Source organism: Anolis carolinensis, chromosome 3, assembly GCF_035594765.1.
Source record: "Anolis carolinensis isolate JA03-04 chromosome 3, rAnoCar3.1.pri, whole genome shotgun sequence".
In the NCBI taxonomy this organism is placed as follows: Eukaryota; Metazoa; Chordata; class Lepidosauria; order Squamata; family Dactyloidae; genus Anolis; species Anolis carolinensis.
Genome location: NC_085843.1, coordinates 246,861,703 through 246,876,861, shown reverse-complemented (window position 1 = coordinate 246,876,861; position 15,159 = coordinate 246,861,703). Strand labels below are relative to the sequence as shown.

The following is a 15,159-nucleotide window of genomic DNA, read 5'->3' as shown; positions in this document are numbered from 1 at the left end:
TCAGCCCTTGCTGCATAAAGAAATAGCTGTGGATCCGGGCAGGAGGCCAACTGTGTTGGATAATCCAGAACATTGGATAAGTGAAGGTTGGATAAGCGTGACTCTACTGTACTAACTATGGCTGACTCTGCTTAGCTTCCAAAATCAGATGGGAGTTGGTACTTTTAGGGTACTTAGGTCCTAAGATGTATATATAACCCTCCGTTACCAAAAGTAAAGTAAATACAAATTAAAACTTTAGAAAACAAGCGTCAATATCAAGAAACACTAATAGGGGGGAATTAACATTTTGAGAAAACAGTGTGTTTTTTGGATTGCTGTAGGTTTTTCGGGCTGTAGGTTCTTCCCCAGTCTCCAACAGATCTCAGCCTCTGAAGATGCCTGCCATAGATGCGGGCGAAATGTCAGGAGAGAATGCTTCTGGAACATGGCCATACAGCTCGGAAAACTCACAACAACCCAGTGATTCTGGCCATGAAAGCCTTTGACAACATATTATTATTATTTTCTGCCAAAGAGTGCTGGGATCTCATCAAACCACAGCTCCCTTGATTCCATAGCATTGAGCAACGGCAGTTAAAATGGGGTCAAATTGCATTAATCCTACAGTGTAGATGTCCCCAAAGAGGGAGAGAAAGAAAGAAGAGGCAGAGTTCAAAGCAGATGATCTGGATTTTATATGGCAGTGTAGAAGGGGCCATTGTCAAGCCTAAGACAGCAGTGTAGTGGTTTGAGCATTGAACAGTGGCTCTTGAGACTTGGGTCCAAATTATTTGCTGTGCTATGGAAGCCCATTACGTGACTTTGGGTAAGTTTTACACATTAAGTTTTATTTATTTATTTCCATCATTTCTACCCCGCCCTTCTCACCCGAGGGGACTCAGGGTGGCTTACAAACTGGCAATTAATGCCGAAACACCATAATACAATAAAATAAAACATTAAAACAGTTAAAACAGTTATAATATACAATATACAATGTTTAAAACAGTGCAAAGTGCTTATACCATTCGTCCACCAGACCTTGTACAAAAGTCTCATTCCAGACCAAGTCGAAGCCAGTAAAAACTTATTATTTAAACACTTGCGCGCATAGCCAGGTCTTCAGTTTCTTTCTGAATAAGTCACACTCTCTCAGCCTCAGAGGAAAGAAGCAGCATCCTCTCTTTGAACAAGTCTTGGCAAGCAACCCCTGTGATTGGATTGCCATAAGTTAGGAATGGCTTGAAGGCACAATGACCTAATCTAACCTAAAACTAGGAAATGAGGCACCTAAATATTAGGAATTATGTTTTTATTCTGTGTGATAGTGGAATCGATTGTATGGGACTGTTGTGGACTTGCCTTGTAGCTTTGAACCCTGGCTGATTCCTGCCTGGTGGAATACTTTGTTGGGAGAAGTTAGCTGGCCCTGATTGTTTCCTGCCTGCAATTCACCTGTTTTCAAATTGTTATTCTTTATTTACTGTCCTGGTTTTAATTTTTTGTAATGCTTAGAGCCGGGTTTAAGAGGTTTTGTGGGAACCAGTGGGAATTTTGTGGGAGCCTGGGAGGGCACTGAGTGGAGCACTACAAATCACCTTTAGTGATCTTACGACCTTTATGAGGACCACATTATCATTTCACAGATGGGAAAATTTAAGGTATAAAACAGCTAGACTTGTTACCTTGAACTAAGATTTGAAGATCTACACCAGGTGTGGGCAAACTTTGGCCCTCCAGGTGTTTTGGTTTTCGACTCCCACATTGAATGCGATTTTTCTGCTTCTTGGCCGAATAGAGTTGGACTAGATGGCTCACGAGGTGTTACACCCCAAGCGTACGAGAGCACCCTGAGAACCACATGGAAGCCAGGTATTCAAGCAACACAGTTTATTGAAGGTTATATATATGTATATATGCAAGTAAATAACAGTAAGAATAATAAGAGTCAGTAGTCCATAATATAATGTTCACAATAGTTCAAAAGATGGTTCTTCAAAGTCTTTCAAAGTTATAATCCACAAACAGAGCACAAAGAGTTCCAGCAAAGAGTCAAAGTCAGCAAACAGCCAGTAGTTGTGGAAAAAAGGGACAAGACACGGCAAAAATGTCAACTGTAATCCCGCAGAGAGCAGGGAAAACAGGAGTGATAAGGAGAGGTATACTCGAGAGTCACAAGGCACGAACTGCAACTGGATATCCTGGAAACAGCACGGGAACGAGGCAAGGAGCAAGAGACAGGAACAGAGATGCTTCTCCCAAGGAAGGCAACGTTGACACCACAAAGAAAACAAGGCGCGACGTCCCTTTGAGGAAACCTTAGGGGTACCGTTCATGAGATCCAGGACAATCACAGCTTCCCATAGGAAAGTTTATTAACTGAAGCGTTTGAGAGTCAAACATTTACTTCTTCTCAGCACTTCTCTTTGACTGTGAGATAGATTGCCTCTGATGAAAAGACTCATCCTCCCCTACAACAACTCCATCTGGTGAATTTAGCCTTGAGTTAACATCAGAATGTTCTCCAATTAGCTGTTCCTCTGTAACCACAACTTCAGGCACCTGCAAAGCCATTGGGCTCTGATCCAAATCCCGGAGAGGCTCAAAATCTAAATCAGCTTCTGAGTCCCACTCTAACTCTTGTGGAGGGCCAGATCCTGACGGCTGAGTTATAACAAAGTCTCTTCCAACTGTAGGATTCTATTTATGTTTTACTAATTGCTTATTATTGATTGTTGTTGATTTTATATTGCATTTGTTGTTGATTGTTGTTGGTTTTATTTTGCATTTAATTGCATTATAACAAGCTGGAAGCCGCTTTGGGTCCCTTTGTGGGAGAAAAGCGGGATATAAACAAAGGTTTATTATTATTATTATTATTATTATTATTATTATTATTATTATATTATAATAATATTACCATTATATTATCACATTGTTATATTAAATTATTATATTATTGTTATATATGACACAATATTATGATATTATAATATTATATATTATTATACAATATTATATTTTATAATATTACCATTACAATATTATTATTATTATTATTGTTGTTGTTGTTATACTATATTATATTATATATTATATAATATTATACGGTATTATTATATTATAATATAATAATTATATCATTATATAATAATATAATAATATATAATAAAGAGTCCCTTCAGTGAGATAGGGTGAAATAGAAATAAAGTTTATTATTATTATTATTATTATTATTATTATTATTATTATTATTATTATTGCTTTTGTTTTATTATTATTGTAATATTATTATTATATCAATATTATTATCATTATTATAGAAGGGGCCTGAGTCAAAACAGAAAATGCCATACTATTGAAATGCATATATATGATTGGCAGGGTGTGCTCTGTGGCAGGAAGTGGGGGTGAAGGTGGACTGTCCCAGGTGGAGTGGCCAGGCCCCAAAGAGCTCCTCCCTCCCCCTCTGCCCATGCTCAGAGGCATGCCCTAGCCTACTTCTTCCTCCTCCTCTTTCCCCCTTCCTTCTTCACTTCCTTCTTCCCTTCTTCCCTCAGTCCTCTTTTCAATGGGGCGAGCAGGAAGGCAGGTGGGCGGGCAGGGCCTGGGTGCGTGCATGCGTGGTTGAGGGAGGGAGGGCAGGGGAGATGATGGGAGTGAAATCCCGCCCCATGCCACGCCCTCTGAAGGGCCTCGTTTGGCTGGGAAAAGGCTCCCTGAGGGGAAGATGGCAGGACAAAGGCCCCTCTGAGGAGACGTGAGGGCAGAAGAAACGGCGCTCCGAGCGGTTAAAACTACGTATATTCACGTGAGGGCGCCCCCCAGAGGATCATGGATCCCGCACTTGCGTACTTTGTGGTATGACTTGAACCGCCCCTGAGTACAGGCCAACAGACTCTTGACCATGTAGTATTAAAATTACCCTAACTGCATATCCTAAACCCCTTTCTTATGTTTTTAAAAATGTTCTGATTAATAAATTGAGTATATGGAGAATATGTTATTATTAAACAGAATTAAAACATTATTTAGGTGCTAGGTCATTCTGGAGTTCATTATTGTTCCACAAATTGTGGTTTGTAGTGCCCAACACACTTTTGATGGGCTTTTAAAATACCAATAAGCAGATCAAATACACTCAAATATCACTGAGACATGCACATAGGGTAAACTAACTTTTTGAGCAAAAAGGGTGATGAAATCAAATTAAAAATAAAAAAAGAAAATTACTGAGTACGGCTTATTGTTTGTGTTTTATGAAGTGGCTTCCAGTTACTTTGAAATGCTATTTTTAAAAAGAATTGTGAAGGCCTTTGACATTTTTAAAAAAAGTGTCATGTGTTCTTAAACATGGAGGGTTTTGTCTTTAAAAAGTAACAGGAAGTAGTGGAAAATAAGCAATTTTCAGCAATGTAATAAGTAATGGGACATTAGAATAATAACTAATATACTGTACATTAATGACTTCTCCAAAGTAATTTTCTAAGCTTTGTTTTGCCAACATAAACAAAAAAATATCTTGGCAAGTCATTTTCAAAATGTCTTAATCAAACTGCTTAAAGAAAATTAGTAGTGTGTTACCTATGCAAATGGGATGCTATACCATACACAACTCTTTCTATGCACTATCTCATTTTGAAACTTTATTTAAGTTCATTTTTGTTGGGGATTGCTATACTAGCCTTTAAGAACTTCCCAGGGTGGCTTAAAAAGAATAAAAATTATACCAAATGCAATTTAAAGAAAGCAAGAGCAACGCATTTCAAAGCACCAGCAGAAAAGCATTACATTCCAGAAGTGTGCTTCATGAATAATGATAGATTTTGACATTTTGAGTTCTGGTCTGATAAATACATCTAGTTGCAGCAAATCCTAAAATCCATGTTGAAATCCAGCAGGAGTGGATTCTGTAAGTACTAGTAATTTTGATGTGGATCAGCTGTTTTGGTAGGTTACACACACACACACACACACACACATAGGTAGAAAATATTTGTGAGCCTTTTTGAGGCATTCTTTTCATTTCCCCCCTAAAATCAGTTGGGCCAGGCTGATTTAAGAAAAGATGAGACAGGCAATCCTTGTCTTTTTTATAGTTTCTGCTCAAATCTGATCACTTTAGGCTGAAGACAAGGGAAATATCAGTTTTGCTTTCCCTTGCATTTGAACATTTTAAACTTCAAGTTCTTTCTCCCCATAATATGATGAAATTCCCTTGATAAATACTTTAAAACTCGAACAAAAATCTTTCCATATGCACTAGATAAATTTAAGAGCTACAGCTGTACCTAGCATGGAAAGAACAATGTAGTACATGCTTGTCTGACTGATGAAAAATTTCTCAGAAAGTTGGCCACCCTGATTCAGTACCAACATGGTTGTAGAATCAAGGATTCCAATCCAGACTTTTGAGAACTAAGCCCTCAAAGTCTTGAGGTAGGATGGACAAATATGAGTTGTGTGTGTGTGTGTGTGTGTGTGTGTGTGTAAATGTTCTGATCGTTTTCCCCTTAACTTAAACAACAAAACTACATGACCAAATCACACCAAATTTGGCCACAAAAGTAATAGTAATCCGGTTTGTGTTTTTAAATCAAAAAACCCTAACAATATAATGCAGAAATACCAGGAAAAAAACCAACCCCCCCCCCAAAAAATTCCTTTCTGCGCGCGCATGGCGCAGCCCCCCCCCCCCAGAAAAAAACTACATCACTCAGACGCTGATGCAACAGCACGTGTAGCCCAATGAAACTTTTCAAACTGTTGCTGTGGAGGGCTCGAGAGGGGATTAGAAGTGGCCAAGCCTGAAGAAAGTGAACAGCAGGTGGGCAGGCCATGGCCATCCTTCCTTCTCATCCCTCTTTCCTGCTGTCCATCCTTCCCTCCGTGACCACCATGGCTCCGGAGAGAAGAAAAAAAAACGAGAGAAGGGAGTCCGGCAAGAGAGAGGGGGGAGAGAAAAAGAGAAAACACAAGATGGCGGCGCAAGCCCCTACCGTCACAAATAACATAATATAGACCAGGCATGGGCAAACTTAGGCCCTCTTGGTGTTTTGGACTTTAACTCCCACAAACGGGCCCTCTTGGTGTTTTGGACTTCAACTTCCACAATTCCTAACAGCCAGAATTATGAGAGTTGAAGTCCACAACACCAAGAGGGCCCAAGTTTGCCCGTGCCTGGAAATTATAAATCAGATATACACAAATATATGCACAAAACTTGACTCCCACAATTAAAAACAAAACCAGGACAGTACATACAGAACAACACTCTGAAAACAGGGGAATTCCTGGCCGGGCTCCATTCTCGCTGCCTCGGTCTTCCTCCTCCAAGTCACTTCCACCTCCCTTTCTTTCCCCCTTTTCCTCCTTCTCCTCTCTGCCTCCTTCATTGCGCCGCTCTCAGGAACACATCCTCCACCTGCACTGTCCCAGGAAAAGGAACACACCTCCTTCCTCCACTCGGCTGCCCCAGGAGAAGAGAGGCTGGGGCCCCAAAAAGCAGAGGAGGAGGAGGAAGAGGAGGAGGAGGAGGAAGAGGAGGAAGAGACAGAAGGGAAGGGGCTGCCCCCAAAGGAGCAGAAGACCCTTTCCCAACAGACCCTCCCTGCAACTTCTTCCCAGGAGGAGCTGCTGCACCAAAGTTTCAGTGCTCTTTGGATGCAGGTGAACTACAACTCCCATATGCCTATATTCATAGTGGCCAGCAACTGCTTCCCTTGTGGAGCTGCTGCACCAAGGTTACAGTGCTCTTTGGGTGCAGGTGAACTACAACTCCCATATCCCTTGATTCACAGTGGCCCATGCAGCAGGGAGAACTACAATTATCATCATGATGGGCCAGACCTCCCTCAAACCCCACCAGTATTCAAAGTTGGTAATATAAACCACAGGAAAAAAAAAAACATTAAGGGGAAGGCACAAAGTGACCAGGCTTCCAAGCAGCGAGGCTAATGAATGAAAAACAAGCTGACCCAACAGGGATTCCCCTAGAAATAAAGTAGCCTGGTTTCAAAGCAGGACGGCTATTCAGTTATATTCCAGACCACCAAACAAGGAATCTCCAAAGTACGAAACAGAAGGCTTTGAAGCTGCAAGGATATTCAGAGCTACTCCACATGGCCAACCAAGGAATTCCCTAGGTACAAAGCATCCAGGCTTTGAAGTACCGAGACTATTCATTGCTATTCAATCTAAACAACCAAGCATTCCACAAGGTAGCAAGCAGCCAGGTTTTGAAGCTACAATGCTATGCATTGCAATTCTAGCAGCCCCCCCCCCCAAAAAAAAATTACTCTAGAATGCAAGTACCCAGGCTTCCAAGCAGCAAGCCTATTCCGTTGCATTCCAGCTCACCGAACAAAGATTCCCATATGAAGAAAACGGCCAGGCATTGAGGATGCAACGCTATTTACTCCTATTCCACCTGGCCAGCAAATAATTCCCAGAAGCCACAGCAATGCGTGTAGGTCTTTCAATTAAAAAAAACCTAGAAACATAAAGTCAAATTACAGAGGACAAGGAAGAGCCGTTCTCCCCCTGGCTGCCAGTCAGAAGGGTAGGTCCTGCCCCCTTTAGGTCCTGCCCCCTTCATGTCATAGCAACTCCCTCAGTCTCAATGACTCCCAGAGGACAGGCAGGGTTCACTTAAGCCTCTTCCACACTGCCTACAAAATACAGATTATCTGATTTGAACTGGATTACATGGCAGTGTAGACTCAAGGCCCTTCCACACAGCTATATAACCCAGAATGCAAAGGCACATAATCCAACATATTTGTTTTGAACTGGATTATCCTGAGTCCACACTGCCATATAAGCCAGTTCAGTGCAGATTTTATACAGTTGTGTAGACGGGGCCTCAGATAATCCAGTTCAAAGCAAATAATATACAATTATAAATATAATATATAAAAATTACTGTGGTATAATAAAACAGAACAATATAATCTATAAAAGCAATACAGTAAATAAAGAACAACACTCTGAAAACAGGGGAAATCCAGGAAACAATCAGGGCCAGCTAACACTTCCCAACAAAAATCTCCCAGGGAGGAAGCAGCCAGACCTTGAATCTGAAAGGCCATTACATGCTAATCATTCTGGCTAATTGCAGCATTCATACTTGCCTCTAACAGACAAAAAAGGAACAACCAGAAATATTGTATATTCACATACTTTAGGAAATAACATATATTAACTATGACCAGTTCCTCAATACTTTATTTCCCATACCACCACACTTTGCCACAGCAACACGTGGCCAGGCACAGCTAGTATGTGTGTGTGTGTGTGTGTGTGGTTCATCCTAATATGAGTAGAAAGCAATATGTGAATTTTGATGAATTATAAGAATAAACTGATATTCTCCCTGTCCCCGCCTTCCATAGTATCTCTCAAGACAATGGGAATCTGCTCACTCTAAAGAGCCCCAAGCAGTCCTATTGATGGTTCATAGGCTCTGAGGCATGGTAGACTAAATTGTACAGAGTGAAAAGAAACAAAAAGAGTAGTATCAGGGCTTTAGCCACTGTTGTTGTGTGTCTTCATGTTGTTTCCAACTTATGGAGACCCTTAAAAGATCCTGTCAAGATTGGGTCAGATGGGGGTTTGTCAGGCTGAGAGAAGAAGATTTGCACAAGGTCATCCCAGTTTTCAGACTTCTGTGCAATGGGAAGAAAATTGCTGGAATTACTCATTTCTTCCTTTGAGATCAAAATTAGAGAAGAACTGTATCACTAATTTAAAAAGCGTGAAGCAGAATATCATTCATTTCAGTTCAGTAACTCTTCAGCACAATTCATCCTCACAAACAGACATTATACAGTATCAGTCAACAAAGCTCCAGAAACATGCAATTGTCCATTATTCCCCATTTCCCACACTACAGACCAAGTGTGAGAGACAGAACAGATAATATTCTACTCTGATGTCTAAGGATAAAGAAAACAAAAGGGAAGAAGATGAGACTGTTATCAAAGATATAACAGTTTTGTAGAAAGTATAAGACATGGAATGAATTACAATATCCAGTCACTATGTTCATTGTTGCATTATTGGAAATATAGATTATTTAATTAGAACTTTAAACAATCAAATAAACCTCTTCATCACATTGACATTGAAAGTACCTGAAAAAACTGATTTTCATAAATTATGATTGCAGCATGCCTGTCTTTTGTCATGCTGCAGTTTGAACATGCCTAAATGAATTAACTTCATGTATCAACTAGGAAGAGGTCATGTTGTTTTAATCTGGGGTCAAGGATTAATTCAAAATTGTAAAACAAAATATACCCTGGATAGATAATATTTGAGGAAAACATGCATCTATTATTTTATTATATTTTTGATCTATCCTAGTTTATTGTTTCCTACAATGATAATTTGAATTATAATCTTAATAATGCACATGCACTAAAATAATGCACATGCACTAAAATCATCAATATTGTCACAATCTTCTTTGTTTCTGCAAGAATAAGCATACATTTATGTAGAAATTGATAACAAATATAATAAATTAATGACAATCAAAGGCTGATAAGTGGGCAAATAAAGGGGAAAAACAACACATCTGATTGTCTTGATGTGCAACATAGAATTCTCTGAACATGAAGCTACTATCACAACATAATTTGGAGAAACAGAATGGTTTCCCATTGGCAAAGGGATCAGATGAAAACCTACATTTTGTCACCCTATCTTTTTAATTTATATGAAGAGCATAGCTTATGGAAAGCAGGATTTGGGTATAAAAACTGGAGGAAGAACCATCAATAATTTAAGACTTAATTGTATAGTACCACATTACCTGGAGGAAATAGGAAAGACCTGGAATGACTGTTGAGGAAATTTAATGAACACAGTACAAAAGCAGGGTTACAGCTGAAAATACACACATACACATACAGTGGCCACAAATGATTGACATAACTTTAAAGTGGGTAATGGAGACTTAGGAATAGTTACAAATTTTCTATACCTTATACAAAAGGCCCACCTACACAAGCCATGAAAACGGAGACTGTTGTCCTTCAGACCAGATCAGGATTCTGCCAAGGTGTATACATCAAACTACTCCCGAAGTACAGTGGTGGTAGGAAAGGAATCCAGACTATCCACTAAGACTGAACTCAGTTCAGCTCCACTGGACAGTCATCTTTACCTGTGTTATTTGTTGTTGCCACAGTGGTGGCCATAGAACTCCAGGTAGTCAGTAAAAGTGACTGCGTGATTTGGAGAGAGGAGGAGACCTCTGCTAGCATTGGCAAATACACCCACAAATGGCTAGGAGCTTTGTGGCTTCCACTGCAGCAACAAAAATGACACAGATAAGTACCATCTCCTTTCCCTTGCATCACAAAGGATTTGGTAAGCAGGATGGTGGCAGTGAACTGTGTGAAAAATAGAGCTGGTTCCAAACAAAAATTGACCCTACTGTTCACCTCCTCTTCCAAAGTCACACTCATTTATGTCATATTATTTATGATCCCTACATGTATTTCTGAAAGCTGAACAGTAGAGAAAATTGATAGGAAAAAAATCAACTAATTGGAAATGTGATGCTGGAAGAGAATCTTATAGATACCGTTGACTGCTACAAACACAAATGAATCAATCCTTAAGGAATCAGATGTAAACTCTCCTGATTAGCCAAAATGACTAAGCTGCACTTGTTGTACTTTGGAAGTGTCATATGATGAAATGACACATTAGAAGAAATAATAGTGTTAGGTGAAGTAGAAAGCGCAGGAAAAGAGAAAGATTGTACTATAGGAGACAAGCCACAGCACTGAATTTGTGCAATCTGAGTAGTGCAGTTGATAACCAGGGTGGCTGTCTACACAGCCCAATGGAGGGGGGTGAATGGAATTTCTGGCATTCACATCATACACAGAACCAATTTGCCATACGCATCTGGACTTTGTGGCATTTAACAAAACTTTGTTCTGTGTTATACAAAGTTGGGGAATTACCTGAAGCTCCGGAGCTCACCTACATTTTGTTCATATGTAAATGATTAGGCCAGTTCTGATTCATAACCAGCCAGCACTGTTTACATGCCATTCCATTTTTCTTAGGTTTGGGTGGGCCAGGGACAGGGACTATCACCATCCCGTTCCAGGTGTAATGGTGACAACAGGGTGCAACATTTGCTTGTGATCATCACTCGTCACTAGTGCTGATGCTGGCCAAAGTGCCAGTCAACTCAGAAAGATGAGGGTGGAAAGGAGAGGGGCACGAACTCTGGGTGGTGAGTAATTGTTCGTGCCACCAGGATAGCATGGTGCAAGACAACCTCCAGGGTAGCTTGGAAGCTGGCCATACAAACTTCCCCTGGGCTGATCAAGAGTAAGTGCCTTGGGTCTCTGACTCAGAAAGAAGATACATAAATTAATTATCTATGCTGAAAAAGTGCAGAACAATTCAAATTCCTATTGGCTTAAAAACTGAATAAATTTAACTTTCTTCTGTTATCTGATAAAACTACTTGTTTCAGTTTTATTTTGTACTAATTCACTGTCTGTATAAATTTTCCAGTGAATTTCTGCAGTAATATATTTGCACATATTTTACAGAGTAATTATACAGAAATAAAGTTATAAAATGAGGAAACTTTGTACTAGATTCACAATATAGTCTAGTAATGCCAAGTAATTGTAAAATTTCTATTTGTGATTTGTTTCGGTATATTATTGTTGAATAAATTCCCTTCTTGACTAAAATCTGCACACTGAGCAAATTTTCTGCAACCTAGTCATGTTAATTATGTACTTGCTTTAATGTTAGCTTTCTTATGTGAAGAGCAAAAACTATGAAAAGGCAACCAAACTGGTGCTGCATAAAAGAGGTATGTGAACACCCTAGCTACAGAAGGGCCCATGGACCTAGACACCAGTAATATATATGTTATGATTATAAACCTAATTTAATTTAATTTATTCTTGTCAATTTGATCAATAAGAAAATAAAGGAAACCAAAGGCTTTCACATTTGAGTCACTGATTTTTTGGGGAGGGATGGGACCCCAACTTTGTTTCTTTTATTCTCAGATTGCCTGCACCAGCTTTATTAAATCCTTTTATCTGACCTCTATTCAACCTGCCTCATCTCACATGACTTTCCTTTCTTCTAGAAAAGTAAAGAGTTTTACTCTTTGTGGGAGATTGATAGATTTCATCCAAAAAAATTAGCAACCCTACTTTCCAAACAGCTCAGTTCCACAACGTTTAAGCCCTGCAGAGCAAAATAATTTGAATCCAAGTTGTCATGCTTTTAAAGACATCCTTATGGTTTTCAGCATGAATAATATGTAATTGAATCAATTCAGAAATGTTAATGGAATGCAGGTTATTAAAACATGACCAATAGTCTCCTGGCAGGATTTTATCATTGTTATTGCAGGAAGATGGCCTAGCATAATTTCTGAATTTTCATTCTATCCTGTATATAAGTAAAATCAAAACTGGAAGAGTATGAAATACAAAGAACATGGGTTGAGCATAAATCCATGAATGGAAGAACTACAAACCAAATAACTCTGAATGTTTCCTTTTTAAAATATGCAAATAAACACAGAGATTTCTAAAAAGAAACAGCACTTTTTGATAATTTTTTTGATGATTTCCATGCACTATGGTGTACTATGATAAAATATGTGAATTATACTTATGATTTCATTGCTATTTGACCAATGGTAAGTTCTCAGATCTAGGTTGTTACTTTGTTGGATGAACTCACATTTTAAAAAATGGCCATTGTACATGTTCATATTAATTATTTTAGCAGACCATTTTGAATTTATCTTTGCAGATATATGTGGACATATCAAGGTAAATCAGTACTGTTTCTTCTGCATTTTACTTTTGTTGTCCTGAAAAGCGCTTTAAAAATGGAGGTCGGAGAACCCAACAACCTTTTACACTAATAAGACAGTGAAAGGTAGCTCTCTGCCAACTTTTCTACCCCATCCCAGCTTGTAAATAAACATATGTTAATATTATGTATACTGTTACATAATATTAGCTTTATTTAAAGAGCTGTTTATTCTTTGTTTCAGGTTCCTCATACAATCAATAGAGAAATTTAAAGACATTTAGGAATTAGTGTAATGAAAGGAAACATTTGTACCTGGTCAAGTTTCCAATGAAATTCTGCAGGGCGGAAGGTGTCAGCTTGGTCAAAATCTTTTCGCAACAGAAACACAAGTCGACAATTGTGCACATATAGCGCATAATGGTGCCGATTCATTTCTAAAAAAAAGGTATATTCACAAAATGTATCTCAGTATGCTGCATGAACTATTGAAATGAAATCTACATTCAATTTTTATAACATTCCAAAGTGAATTCCTATTAATCATTTAATATCAAATGCACCTAGAGGCCCGCTGTAATGACTGACTATAAAAGATGTCTCAATACCAGTTTTCACCCAGCGTGTTCAATCTGGAAGAAAGAAGAAAAAAAGGTAGTTTCAATAGCATTTTAAATAAAGTTTACTCACCTGTCTTATCTGAATTGCACAAAATGGTTTCTTTCTCTGCTCTTAAACCTGGACTTGGACCATGCTTCATCCACATAGTGATGGTAAATTGATCAGTTAAATTTTTTGGTACTATTCCATCAGGGATTTTGGCTCCTTGCTTTCCATCGAATTTAAAAATCATGTCATTGCTGTCTATCAGAAGACCAGCTGTCCAGTTAGTTGCTGCACTGGGAGTTGGTAACAAGTCGATGACACCTGATGATGCTCCTGCAGATGATATATAATGAACAGCCTGATGAGACACTAATGAGAAAGCTGTTCACCTGAATTCACTGTCGGAGAGATGGTGCCACACTTAATCACTATCATTTATTATTAACACTTTCGTTAACACTCTTTGTTTTTAGTTCTACAGTACTGATAGAATATACTGCCACTGCAACCATAAAATATACATACTAATAAACCATTGAAGAAAAAGCTCTTGTTCTTGCTCTGCTGAAGTTGGCAATAATTCAGGGTCAGAGTTCACCTTTGTGTTATAAAATGCCGTAGGCTCAATTTGTGGCATGACCACCTAAAAACGACAGAGTGACAGTAAAACAAGCAAACATTTTAGAAAGTTACTTCTAGTCAAGTCAATAGTGGACCTAGTGGACCAATAGTCAGATTTCATAAAGGTCACATATGATTAGAGAAAAATGTACATAAAAATACACAATTCTTGTTGTGCCATTGAATCTAATGTGCCATCAAATCTAATGTGCACCCTACTTTTGATGATGTAATTTAGCCAGAAAGATGTACGTTAGACGCAAGTAAATACAGTCATTAAAGGAGTTTGTAGGTCTGGGGTTTTTTTTTTTTTTGGTTCTTTTACCCTCAGGAATCACCAACAAGTCATTTAATTACAACCTAATTGCAATCATTGACAGCAGTGGTGGGCAGTCTATTTTTAAAAAGTTCTCTGCAAACAGTGATTTCAATCTAGACCTCTGGCAAGATAATCCGTCTCGTTTCTCAGAAAGCTGGAGGAAATGCAAACTGTGTCACAGTAAACAAACGACAGTGAAAGCCATACCTATTTTGGCTCTGGTCCTGCACCCTGCTGTCATAAAACTCATTAAATTATATTTCTGAGAATGTGGAACTCATCAGGAAAAAATAATGCATCCCTTTTAATAGATAAATATTAGCATTTCTAATGCTAATGTATAAATACCCTGAATTGGAAATTAACTACTCTGTATTCTAAACACATACCACATAATTTTTGAAGGGATTTTTCAGAGTATGTCTCTCGATCACAGCCCTTTCCAATATAGTTTGTCTGCAGCTCAATAGTAGTTTGGATAGAAGAAACTGGTCCATCACAAGTCTCCAGATGAATGCTAGGAAATAACGGTATACTCCCAGAACCTGGCTTGTACTCAATGCGTTTATTCCAGTCTAGAAAGAAGAACATGATTGTTACATTACAATATAAAATGATTTCATTCAGACTAGAATCCTTTATATTTTATGCATTTTGCAAACAGAAAAAGACACCAAATATCTAAACAAAAAAAAACACAACCTTACCTTGACATTTAGCAGATGAAAGACTTCTTTTGATTCCATAAGGATATATTTTCTTAAATAGTAAAAACATAACAAACAAAACTGGGCAGATAGGAACAAGTG

General features: G+C 38.6%; 1 protein-coding gene across 3 annotated transcripts in view; it reads right to left on the bottom strand.

The window, feature by feature from the left end:
- clstn2 (calsyntenin 2) overlaps window positions 1–15,159 on the bottom strand; it is a 416,881-nt gene that overhangs the window by 82,301 nt on the left and 319,421 nt on the right. For all 3 annotated transcript variants that reach the window (XM_008106290.3, XM_008106291.3, XM_062976556.1), the window contains exons 6-8: window positions 14,740–14,925; window positions 13,495–13,743; window positions 13,120–13,241 (exon numbers count right to left, since the gene is read on the bottom strand). In XM_008106290.3, the coding sequence (XP_008104497.1) occupies window positions 13,120–13,241; window positions 13,495–13,743; window positions 14,740–14,925 (557 nt within the window). The remainder of the gene's footprint in view (window positions 1–13,119; window positions 13,242–13,494; window positions 13,744–14,739; window positions 14,926–15,159) is intronic.